We start from the raw sequence: 13,149 nt of genomic DNA, 5'->3' as shown, positions 1-13,149 counted from the left end.
TTTTATTTCACCTTTATTTTACCAGGTAGGCTAGTTGAGAACAAGTACTCATTTACAACTGCTACCTGGCCAAGATAAAGCACAGCAGTTCGACACATACAACACCACAGAGTTACACATGGAATAAACCAACATACAGTCAATAATACAGTAAGAAAAAATGTCTATACAGTGTGTGCAAATGAGGTAAGATTAGGGAGGTAAGGCAATAAATAGGCCATAGTGGCAAGGTAATTACGATATAGCAATTAAACACAGGAGCGATAGATGTGCAGAAGATAAACGTGCAAGTAGAGATACTGGGGTGCAAAATAAATAAATAGAGTATAGGGGTGAGGTAGTTGGATGGGCTATTTACAGATAGGCTACATACAGGTGCAATGCTCTGACAGCTGGTGCTTGAAGTTAGTGAGGGAGATATGAGTCTCCAGCTTCAGTGATTTTTGCAGTTAATTCCAGTCATTGGCAGCAGAGAACTGGAAGGAAAGGTGGCCAAAGGAGAAATTGGCTTTGGGGGTGACCAGTGAAATATACCTGCTGGAGCCCATGCTGCGGGTGGGTGCTGCTACCAGTGAACTGAAATAAGGCGGGGTTTTACCTAGCAAAGACTTGTAGATGACCTGGAGCCAGTGGGTTTGGCGACGAGTATGAAGCGAGGGCCAGCCAACGAGAGCATACAGGTCGTAGTGGTGGGTAGTATATGGGGCTTTGGTGACAAAACGGATGGCACTGTGATAAACTGCATCCAATTTGTTGAGTAGTGTTGGAGGCTATTTTATAGATGACATCGCCGAAGTCGAGGATTGGTAGGATAGTCAGTTTTACGAGGGTATGTTTGCCAGCATGAGTGAAGGTTTTTGCTTTTTGCGAAAAAGCAACCGATTCTAGATTTAATCTTGGATTGAAGATGCTTAATGTGGGTCTGGAAAGTTTACAGTCTAACCAGACACCTAGGTACGTGTAGTTGTCCACATATTCTAAGTCAGAACCATCCAGAGTAGTGATGCTGGACCAGTGGGCAGGTGCGGGCAGCAATCGGTTGAAGAGGATGCATTTAGTTTTACTTGCATTTAAGAGCAGTTGGAGGCCACGGAATGAGAGTTGTATGGTATTGAAGCTCATCTGGAGGTTAGGTAGCAGTGTCCAAAGAAGGGCCAGATGTATATAGAATGGTGTCGTTTGCATAGAGGTGGATCAGAGAAGCACGAGCGACATCATTGATGTATAAAGAGAAGAGAGTCGGCCCGAGAATTGAACCCTGTGGCACCCCCTTAGAGACTGCCAGAGGTCCGGACAACAGGCCTTCCGATTTTACGCACTGAACTCTATTAGAGAAGTAATTGGTGAACCAGGCGAGGCTGTTATTTGAGAAACCGAGGCTGTTGAGTCTGCCGATAAGAAAGTGGTGATTGACAGAGTCGAAAGCCTTGGCCAGGTCGATGAAAACGGCTGCACAGTATTGTCTCTTATTGATGGCAGTTATGATGTCGTTTAGGACCTTGAGCGTGGCTGAGGTGTACCCATGACCAGCTCAGAAACCAGATTGCATAGCGGAGAAGGTATGGTGGGATTCAAAATGGTCGGTGATCGGTTTGTTAACTTGGCTTTCGAAGACCTTAGAAAGGCAGGGTAGGATATAGGTATGTAGCAGTTTGGGTCTAGAGTGTCTCCCCCTTTGAAGAGGGGGATGACCGCGGCAGCTTTCCAATCTTTGGGGATCTCAGATGATACGAAAGAGAGGTTGAACAGGCTAGTAATAGGGGTTGCAACAATTTCATGTGATAATTTTAGAAAGAGAGGGTCCAGATTGTCTAGCCCAGGTGATTTGTAGGGGTCCAGATTTTGCAGCTCTTTCAGAACATCAGCCATCTGGATTTGGGTGATGGAGAATTGCAGGAGGCTTGGGGGAGTTGCTGTGGGGGGTGCAGGGCAGTCAGCAGGGCATGGTCAGCCGTAGAAAAATGCTTTTTGAAATTCTCAATTATCATGGATTTATCGGTGGTGACAGTGTTTCCTAGCCTCAGTGCAGTGGGCAGCTGGGAGGAGGTGTTCTTATTCTCCATGGACTTTACAGTGTCCCAGAACTTTTTTTTTTGAGTTTGTGCTACAAATTTCTGTTTGAAAAAGCTAGCCTTAGCTTTCCTAACTGCCTGTGTATATTGGTTCCTAACGTCCCTGAAAAGTTGCATATCACGGAGGATATTTGATGCTAGTGCAGTACGCCACAGGATGTTTTTGTGCTGGTCAAGGGCAGAGGTCTGGAGTGAACCAAGGGCTATATATCTGTTTCTGATTTTTTTGAATGGGGCATGCTTATTTAAGATGGTGAGGAAGGCACTTTTAACTGATGGGATGAGGTCAATATCCTTCCAGGATACACGGGCCAGGTCGATTAGAATGGCCTGGTCGCTGAAGTGTTTCAGGGAGCGTTTGACAGTGATGAGGGGTGGTCGTTTGACCGCAGACCCATTACGGATGCAGGCAATGAGGCAGTGATCGCTGAGATCTTGGTTGAAGACAGCAGAGGTGTATTTGGAGGGCAAGTTGGTTAGGATGATATCTATGAGGGTGCCCGTGTTTACGGATTTGGGGTTGTACCTGGTAGGTTCATTGATAATTTGTGTGAGATTGAGGGCATCAAGCTTAGATTGTAGGATGGCCGGGGTGTTAAGCATGTCCCAGTTTAGTCACCTAGCAGTACGGGCTCTGAAGATAGACAGGGGGAAATCAATTCACATATGATGTCCAGGGCACAGCTGGGGGCAGAGGGTGGTCTATAGCAAGTGACAACGGTGAGAGACTTGTTTCTGGAAAGGTGGATTTTTAGAAGTAGAAGCTCGAAAAATTTGGGTACAGACCTGGGTAGTAAGACAACTCTGCATGCCATCTCTGCAGTAGATTGCAACTCCACCCCCTTTGACAGTTGTATCTCGAATGGAAAATGTTAGAGATGGAAATTTCAGGATATTTGGTGGTCTTCCTAAACCAGGATTCAGTCACAGCTAGTACATCCAGGTTGGCAGTGTGTGCTAAAGCAGTTTATAAAACAAACTTAGAGAGGAGGCTTCTGATGTTAACATTAGAGGTCGACCGATTAATCGGAATGGCTGATTAATTAGCGCCGATTAATTAGAGCTGATTTCAAGTTTTCATAACAATCGGTAATCGGCATTTTTGGACATAGATTGCACTCCACGAGGAGACTGCGTGGCAGGCTGCATACCTGTTACGCGAGTGCCGCAAGAAGCCAAGGTAAGTTGCTAGCTAGCATTAAACATATCTTATAAAAAACAATCAATCTTAACATAATCACTAGTAAACTACACATGATTGATGATATTACTAGTTTATCTAGCTTGTCCTGCGTTGCATATAATCGATGCGGTGCCTGTTTATTTCTCATTGAATCACAGCCTACTTCGCCAAATGGGTGATTATTTAACAAGCACATTCGTGAAAAAAGCACTGTCGTTGCACCAATGTGGACCTAACCATAAACATCAATGCCCTTCTTTAAAATCAATACACAAGTATATATTGTTAAACCTGTATATTTTGTTAATATTGCCTGCTAACATGAAATTCTTTTCACTAGGGAAATTGTCTCGCGTTCCGTGCAAGCAGTCAGGGTATATGCAGCAGTTTGGGCCGCCTGGCTCGTTGCGAACTGTGTGAAGACCATTTAATCCTAATAAAGACCATAATTAATTTGCCAGAATTGTACAGAATTATGACATAACATTTAAGGTTCTGCAACGTAACAGCAATATTTAGACTTAGGGATGCCACCCGTTAGATAAAATACGGAACGGTTCCGTATTTCACCGAAACAAACAGTTTTTTTTTCTCGAAATGATAGTTTCCAGATTCGACCATAATAATGACCTAAGGCTCGTATTTCTGTGTGTTGTTATGTTATAATTAAGTCTGATTTGATAGAGCAGTCTGACTGAGCCGTGGTAGGCAGGAGCAGGCTCGTAAGCATTCATTCAAACAGCACTTTCGTGCGTTTGCCAGCAGCTCTTCACTTTGCTTCAAGCATTGAGCTGTTTATGACTTCAAGCCTATCAACTCCCGAGATTAGGCTGGTGTAACCGATGTAAAATGGCTAGCTAGTTAGCTCGGTGTGCGCTAACAGCATTTTAAATGTCACTCACTCAGACTTGGGGTAGTTGTTCCCCTTGCTCTGCATGGGTAACGCTGCTTCGAGGGTGGTTGTTGTCAATGTGTTCCTGGTTCGAGCCCAGGTAGCGTCGAGGAGAGGGGTGGAAGCTATACTGTTACACTGGCAATACTAAAGTGCCTATAAGAACATCCAATAGTCAAAGATATCAAAGATACAAATGGTAGAGAGAGAAATAGTCCTATAATTCCTATAATAACTACAACCTAAAACTTCTTACCTGGGAATATTGAAGTCTCATGTTAAAAGTAACCACCAGCTTTCATATGTTCTCATGTTCTGAGCAAGGAACTTAAACATTAGCTTTTTTACATGGCACATATTGCACTTTTACTTTCTTCTCTAACACTTTGTTTTAAACATTATTTATTTGAGGCTAAATGTATTTTATTGATGTATTATATTAAGTGAAAATAAGTGTTCATTCAGTATTGTTGTAATTGTCATTATTACAAATATAATTTAAAAAATAAAAAATAAAAAAATTGTCAGATTAATCGGTATCAGCTTTTTTTTGTCCTCCAATAATCGGTATCAGTGTTGAAAAATCATAGTCGGTCGACCTCTAGTTCAGACCACTCGTCAACGAAGCCAAGGGCAGTTTGGGTTTTGCAGATACTGTCTTGCGCAATCGAAAGTCTTAGTGACCGATTACAACAGAATAGTCAGAAGAGAAATGAGATCTCCAGGGGGGCCAGATAATTTAAAATGAGACATTTCACTCCCTGCCATTAATCTGTCATGTGTTAAACTGCCTCATGGCCCATTAAAGACCCAGTTGTGCAAGCCTAAATGGATCTCAACCCAGGACCAACAACCCAAGGTACCAGAGCAGAGACATGGAGGACTGACTGTTGTCCCAGAGACAACTTTAACATGACAGACCCCTAAATGGAGAGAAAGAGGTTTAAGGTTTGGAGTTTGAGGCCTGCAAGCCTGTTAATCAAACCAAGGCTCCAGACGTACCTGGTCATATCATGACTCCCTTTGCAAAACTTCTACAGAACTCCAAAAATGGATCAGGAAGTGGGTTGAGGTTTGAACGTTTAAGTCAGTTAAATCATACCAAGAGTCCTTAGGTACCTGATGATATCATGGCTCCCTAAAGTTTAAGAGAAGTGTTTGGATACAGCTGAGTGAGTTTGTAAATGACCCGTGGGTCAGGAAGTTGCTAACAGTTCAGAGAAGTGTTTTTCTGCACACGCCTGTGTGTGTTCGGCTGTGGAGCGTGTTCGTTAACGACCCGAGGGCCGGGAAATAGCTCTATGACCCAGGAGACAACCCCAAAATGACTGACTCACTCTCCCACTGCAGCTCAGGAGGATATGAGGGTCTTGGCTCAGGTTGTGATTGTAAATCCCTTAATCTCTCCACCCCCCTCATTGCAATCATTCGCAGAGTCTGTATGTCACTTGGACAGCGTGTGGAGGGGAGAGATTGAGTCGTTCTTAGAACACTTGGAGAGCTGTGTTGGCACGAGAACCATTGTGACATCATCCCAACAGGGGTTAGGATTATTGCAACGTTCCAAGAGTTACTGGTCTGGTGCTGAACGGGTTTTACAACTGGCCAAAGTCTACAGGGACTCAAAACACATGTCTTAGTACGTACACTGTATAACGTCTAAAGAAGATATCAATGCCAAGACTTTAGGCATCCCAATGGTTCGTGTGTGTATTGACACAGTTTACACATGGAGATAAACTATGATGATTAATCATTCATCTCCAAGAATATGTTCCACAGACGCACACGGCTGTTATTTAAAAACCCCAGTGTGCAGTCTGTGGAGTCAGTAGTACCTTGAGCAGCTGTTTCCCCACTGCAGGGCTCATCTTCTCATCAACCATGAAGATGACAATACCTCTCTCGTCCATCCCTCTCCTGCCAGCTCGGCCAGACATCTGGATGTACTCGCCAGACGTGATCTAACAGAGAGAGAGAGACGCACAACTCATTAATATGGTCACACATCCGTCACACACACACAGCACGTCAACATTCACACAGAGCTGTAATGTAGAGCAGAATAAATGTGTATGACCAATGAAACAAGGAAAACTTTCAGTTTCTAGTCATTCAAACCAATGTGTACAGAATGTCATGGGAAGGATTCTTTTAGAGGTCTACATGTACCATGTACATACGAGCTAGAACAGTCAGCAGGGGTATGCTCCTGAAGGTAGATTGTTTTTTTTATGCAACATCTACATTACTTGGCGCCAATCCCCCAAACGTGTAAATATTATAAACTGTAATTCTTGTATTATAAAGATGGCACCGGAGAACAAGGCTGACGTTTTCCATATTCATAAACAATTGTGTTTTTTCTTTTCGTCGTTTGTAAATGATTATTTTTTACTTATATTGTACATAATGTTGCTGCTACCGTCTCATATGACCGAAAAGAACTTGAGGAAATCAGAACACCGATTACGCACCATGGACTGGCAGAATCCTTTTTACCCTTTAACAACTCCGACGAGCCTGACGTGTATGATATACTGCTTCATTTGTATGAAGGCAGAGAAAAAGGGGCCAGAAGGAGGACTGCCTTCTGAGAACTCGTACGCGATCGAATAAAGCCCCACTTCCCTCCATTCTGCTAGCAGACGTGCAATCTTTGGAAAATAAAATCGATGACCTACGCGGAAGATTAAACTACCAACGGGTCATTCAAAAGTGTAATATCTTATGCTTCACTGAGTCGTGGCTGAACAACGACATTATCAACATACAGCTGGCTTGATATACGCTGTATCAGCAGGATAGAACAACAGAGTCTAGTAAGACAAGGAGCAGCAGACAATGTATTTTTGTAAATAACAGCTGGTGCACAATATCTAAGGAAGTCTCAAGGTTTTGCTCACCTGAGGTAGAGTATCTCATGATACGCTGTAGACCACACTATCTACCAAGAGTTTATCATCTGTATTTTTTGTAGGTGTCAATATACCACCACAGACGGATGCTGGCACAAAGACCGCACTGAATGAGCTGTATTCTGCCATAAGCAAATAGGAAAACGCTCACCCAGAGACGCCACTCCTCGTAGCCGGGGACTTGAATGTAGGGAACATTAAATATGTCTTACCAAATTTCAATTAGCATGGTAATTTGCAACCAGAGAGAAAAAAAAACTAGACCACCTTTACTCCATACACAGAGACGTATACACAGCTCTCCCTCGCCATCCATTTGGCAAATCTGACCATAATTCAAGCCTCCTGATTCCTGCTTACAAGCAAACATTAAAGCAGGAAGGACCAGTGACTCAAACAATAAAAAGTGGTCATATGAAGCAGATGCTGAGCTACAGAACTGTTTTGCTATCACAGACTGGAATATGTTCCGGGATTCCGCCGATGGAATTGTGGAGTACACCACATCAGTCATTGGCTTCGTCAATAAGTACATCGATGACATCATCCCCACAATGACCGACCGTACATACGCCAACCAGAAGCCATGAATTACAGGCAACATCGCACTGAGCTTAAGGCTAGAGCTGCTGCTTTCAAAGAGTGGGATTCTAACCCGGGAGCTTATAAGAAATCCTGCTACGCCTTCCGACGAACCTTCAATTAGGGAAAGCGGCAATACAGGACTAAGATCGAATCGTACTACACCGGCTCTGATGCTCGTCGGATGTGACGGGGCTTGCAAACCATTAGCCTACTAAGGGAAGCACTGCCGAGGGCTTCCCAATGACACGAGCCTCCCAGAGGAGCTAAACTACTTCTATGCTCGCTTCGAGGCAAATAACACTGAAACATGCATGAGATGCACCAGCTGTTGCCGGAAGACTGTGTGATCACGCTCTCCGCAGCCGATGTAAGACCTTTAAACAGGTCACAAGGCCGCAGGGCCAGACGGATTACCAGGACGTGTACTGCAACCATACGCTGACCAACTGGCAAGTGTCTTCACTGACATTTTCAACCTCTCCCTGTCAGAGTCTGTAATACCAACATGTTTTAAGCAGACCATCATAGTGTTCTTGGGCACAGGGACTAAGGTAACCTGCCTAAATGACCACCGACCCATAACACTCACGTCTGTAGCCATGAAGTGCTTTGAAAGGCTGGTCATGGCGCACATCAATCAACACCATTATCCCAGAAACCCTAGACCCACTCCAATTTGCATACCTCCCCAACAGATCCACAGATGATGCAATCTCTATTGCACTCCACACTGCCTTTTCCCACCTGAACAAAAAGAACACCTGTGTGAGAATGCTATTAATTGACCACAGCTCAGCAATCAATGTCATAGTGCCCTCAAAGCGCATCAATAAGCTAAGGTCCCTGGAACTAAACACCTCCCTCTGCAACTAACAACACATCCACCACGCTGATCCTCAACAGAGGGGTCCCTCAGGGGTGCGTGCTCAGTCCCCTTCTGTACTCCTTGTTCACTCATGACTGCTCAGCCAAGCATGACTCAAAACCCCATCATTAAGTTTGCCGATGACACAACAGTGTTAGGCCTGATCACCGACAACAACGAGAGAGCCTATGGGGAGGTGGTCAGAGACCTGGCCGTGTGGTGCCAGGACAACAACCTCTCCCTCAACGTGATCAAGACAAAGGAGATGAATGTGGACTACAGGAAAAAGACAGAGCGCACCCCCATTCTCATCGACAGGGCTGTAGCGGAGCAGGATCAGCGCTTCAAGTTCCTTGGTGTCCACATCACCAACAGTTGTGAAGAGGGCACGACAAAACCTATTCCCCCTCAGGAGACTGAAAAGATTTGGCATGGGTCCTCAGATCCTCAAAAGGTTCTACAGCTGCACCATCACGAGCATCCTGACTGGTTGCATCACTGCCTGATATGGCAACTGCTCGGCCTCCAACCGCAAGGCACTACAAAGGGTAGTGCGAACCCTCCAGTACATAACTGGGGCCAAGCTTCCTGCCATTGTCAAAGACTCCAGCCATCTTGGTAATAGACTTTTATCTCTGCTACCGCACAGCAAGCAGTACCGGAGCGCCAAGTCTAGGTCGAAGAGGCTTCTAAACAGATTCTACCCCCAAGCCATAAGACACCGCAATGTCTAATCAAATGGCTACCCAGATTATTTGCACCCCCCCTTTTACACCGCTGCTACTCTCTGTTACCATCTATGCAGTCACTTTAATAACTCCACCTACATGTACATATTACCTCAACTAACCGGTGCCCCCGCACATTGACTCTGTATATAGTCTCGCTATTGTTATTTTACGGCTGCTCTTTAATACTTGTTACTTTTATTTCTTATTCTTATTTGTTTTTAACTGCATTGTTGGTTAGGAGCTCGTAAGTAAGCATTTCACTGTAAAGTCTACACCTGTTGTATTCAGCATTTCACTGTAAAGTCTACACCTGTTGTATTCAGCATTTCACTGTAAAGTCTACACCTGTTGTATTCAGCATTTCACTGTAAAGTCTACATATGTTGTATTCAGCATTTCACTGTAAAGTCTACACCTGTTGTATTCAGCATTTCGCTGTAAAGTCTACATATGTTGTATTCAGCATTTCACTGTAAAGTCTACACCTGTTGTATTCAGCATTTCACTGTAAAGTCTACACCTGTTGTATTCAGCATTTCACTGTAAAGTCTACACCTGTTGTATTCAGCATTTCACTGTAAAGTCTACACCTGTTGTATTCAGCATTTCACTGTAAAGTCTACACCTGTTGTATTCAGCATTTCACTGTAAAGTCTACACCTGTTGTATTCAGCATTTCACTGTAAAGTCTACACCTGCTGTATTCAGCATTTCACTGTAAAGTCTACACCTGTTGTATTCATCATTTCACTGTAAAGTCTACACCTGTTGTATTCATCATTTCACTGTAAAGTCTACACCTGCTGTATTCGGCACATGTGACAAATAAAACTTGATTTGATTCTTATGCAAAAATGTTTATTATATTCTACTGAGCCATTTATTTTATGATCGTATTCTTAACTTTTATTGTGGTTATAGCATTGTCGAGGAGGAACCTGCAAGTAAGCATTTCATTGGACGGTGTTTACCATGTGTATCCCAGACTAGTAAAACTTGAAACTTTACCCTGGCGTTGCAACACCTCTTCAGAACATTAACATGGAGGAGAGCTGGAACGCCTTGATTTGCCCCTTGGCTTTAAAACCCTCTGCGTTACTAACGCTGCATGACACACATGGCCCTGATTAGGCTAATCAACAGATTTTCTTTCATCTCTAACTGTATAAACATTCTCTGCCACGAAACTAACCCAAACAGCTCTGTTGATACCTTCGTCATGCAGATTCAATCATAATCTCTTGGGCATTTTTGGTGCTCTACATCATAAGGTCCTGATTATAAGACTGGCTCTGGACGGTCCTCTCCTCATAAATCTCTGAGAGGGGGAAGGGGAGGAGGGAGGGATGGAGAAAGATGAGCATATGGAGCAAGATAAGAGGGAGCAGTCACCCCACGAAGAGGCCCTGGATTTCTGCTCTCTGTTTTGTTACTGAGGGAGGGAAGGAGAGACAGGGGAAGAGGAGAAGGGAAGCCTTGACTGCATGCGTGGTGTTCTGGCACCAGTTTAACCACACCAGATGTTTTTCGCGAGTCTCTTGGACAGCCGCTTCCCTTTCCCTCTCTCCTCATCTTATCTCCCCCATATCACTCTACGAGCCAGAGGTGTAACGATCTGGCCCTTTCATTCCCTACAGCTTGATTCACGGCCGGCCCCGTGGCCCCCAGCTCCTCACATAAACAATACGTGGCTGTTTATCTTACGCCAGAGACTCCCTGCTCCCTCTGTGCTCCCTCCATGGCCTTATAAAGGCGTCAATGCACACACACACAGGAAATGATGAACCCTCAATATGACCTGCTAGACAGAGAGAAGAACGCTGCACTACATGAAGTTAACCCTGTGCTCATCCGTCAATCTGGTTGCAACATAGCAGAAATTACCCAGACACGTGGGTATTGAGTTGAACCTAATTAATGCTATTAATCATTCCAGGGAGTGATGAAACTTACAAGGAAGAAAAATGTCCCCATGAGGACACAGTCAGTCACTGACATAATGGAGTGACCCTGTCTTTATCAACGTGGTACAATCACAGGTATGTGAGAGCCAGGCTCATCAAAACGAGTGTTACCCGACGGGAGCCTGGCTCATCAAAACGAGTGTTACCCCGCGGGAGCCTGGCTCATCAAAAGGTGCGTTACCCAGCGGGAGCCTGGCTCATCAAAAGGTGCGTTACCCAGCGGGAGCCTGGCTCATCAAAAGGTGCGTTACCCAGCGGGAGCCTGGCTCATCAAAGGTGCGTTACCCAGCGGGAGCCTGGCTCATTAAAAGGTGCGTTACCCAGCGGGAGCCTGGCTCATCAAAGGTGCGTTACCCAGCGGGAGCCTGGCTCATTAAAAGGTGCGTTACCCAGCGGGAGCCTGGCTCATCAAAGGTGCGTTACCCAGCGGGAGCCTGGCTCATCAAAGGTGCGTTACCCAGCGGGAGCCTGGCTCATTAAAAGGTGCGTTACCCAGCGGGAGCCTGGCTCATTAAAAGGTGCGTTACCCAGCGGGAGCCTGGCTCATTAAAAGGTGCGTTACCCAGCGGGAGCCTGGCTTATTAAAAGGTGTTACCCATCGGAAGTCTTTGCCGTCAAACTTGCGTGCGCTGGTGAACAGGACGGTGCGGGCAGGCATGTTGATGCCCATGGCAAAGGTCTCTGTGGCAAACAACGCCTGAGGAGAAAGGATCAACAACAATACATTTAGCAAACTCACTCCAATTTAAAACACACAGGAATGGCTATAGCTTTTTCACCCTATTGAGCTGAGATTAGCCGAGGTATACTGTGCTAGTCTGGTTGGATCCATAATAGTTGCTGGAACCGTGCTGGAAATGACAATATCCAAGCCAGCACAGTATGTTTGGGGTGGGAGTGATAGCGTGAAAAGGTTTCAAGTGAATGACAACGTTCTGTATAAGTTAAAGTGAGATCCAGTTAAGTTCCAGACCGGCAAGGCCTACCTTAATTAGCCCCTCAGAGAAGAGGATCTCAATGGTTTCCTTCAGGATGGGGAGCAGTCCCCCGTGGTGAATCCCTATACCTCTCTTCAGTAGTGGTAGAACATTCTCTACCTGGAAACACAGCAATAATAAGTCATTTGATGAAAATAACACATTTATTGTTAAATATGTCAAAGACAGGACAATCTAGAAATCAGTGAAGCCATACAATGATCTCAGATCAAAATGTAAAATTTAAAAAAAATGTTTTAACTGTTCACATTAGCTTAAGCCAGCCATCCATCTGAAGAATAAAAATATGCTGTCCTCCTCTGACCCTAGCAGAGCCACACACATGGTTGTGACCATTACCAGACCCTCTGAGCCAGCCTTCAAACTGCAGCAGCCTTCTGACAGCTCTACTACACTATAAACCAACGACCACCGCTCAGTAGAATTTTACATTTGTCACTCAGCAGATGCTCTTACCCAGAGCGACTTACAGGAACAATTAGGGTTAAGTGCCTTGCTCAAGGGATTATGTTGACAGGTTAACTTAGTCGGTTCAAGGATTCGAACCAGCAACCTTTCGTTACTGTCCCAATTGTCTTAAATCGCTAGTCTGCCTGCTAAAACTACACAAACAGAAACAACCACAGGAGAACACATCCTATACAGCCTGAACTAACGGTATAAAGGGATAGAGAAATAAGGAAATATTGTGTGTGCTTGTAATCAAAACCACTAGCACAAACCACAGAGAGACTGGTGGAAACTTTTACAGGCTAATAAAGAATCCACTTTCAGAACCTCCAAAATATCTCTGCATGTCACCAAGCTGAACCATTTCAGAACAAGCTCTTCACGTTGCTCTTTGCTGTGGCTCGTGTGTTACAGTTCTAATAGCCACGGATGACCACACATCAAGGAGACCCAATTCACACAGACTTCATTAGAGTGGAGTTCAACATGAC

General features: G+C 44.6%; 1 protein-coding gene across 2 annotated transcripts in view; it reads right to left on the bottom strand.

The window, feature by feature from the left end:
• The window catches only part of LOC112257290 (exosome RNA helicase MTR4), a 59,953-nt gene that overhangs the window by 31,853 nt on the left and 14,951 nt on the right, over positions 1–13,149 (bottom strand). For both annotated transcript variants that reach the window (XM_042326582.1, XM_024430780.2), the window contains exons 12-14: positions 12,197–12,307; positions 11,806–11,907; positions 5,986–6,111 (exon numbers count right to left, since the gene is read on the bottom strand). In XM_042326582.1, coding sequence (XP_042182516.1) covers positions 5,986–6,111; positions 11,806–11,907; positions 12,197–12,307 — 339 coding nt within the window. The remainder of the gene's footprint in view (positions 1–5,985; positions 6,112–11,805; positions 11,908–12,196; positions 12,308–13,149) is intronic.

This window comes from Oncorhynchus tshawytscha, linkage group LG09, assembly GCF_018296145.1.
Source record: "Oncorhynchus tshawytscha isolate Ot180627B linkage group LG09, Otsh_v2.0, whole genome shotgun sequence".
Lineage (NCBI taxonomy): Eukaryota > Metazoa > Chordata > Actinopteri > Salmoniformes > Salmonidae > Oncorhynchus > Oncorhynchus tshawytscha.
This window is presented reverse-complemented; position numbering and strand designations above follow the sequence as displayed.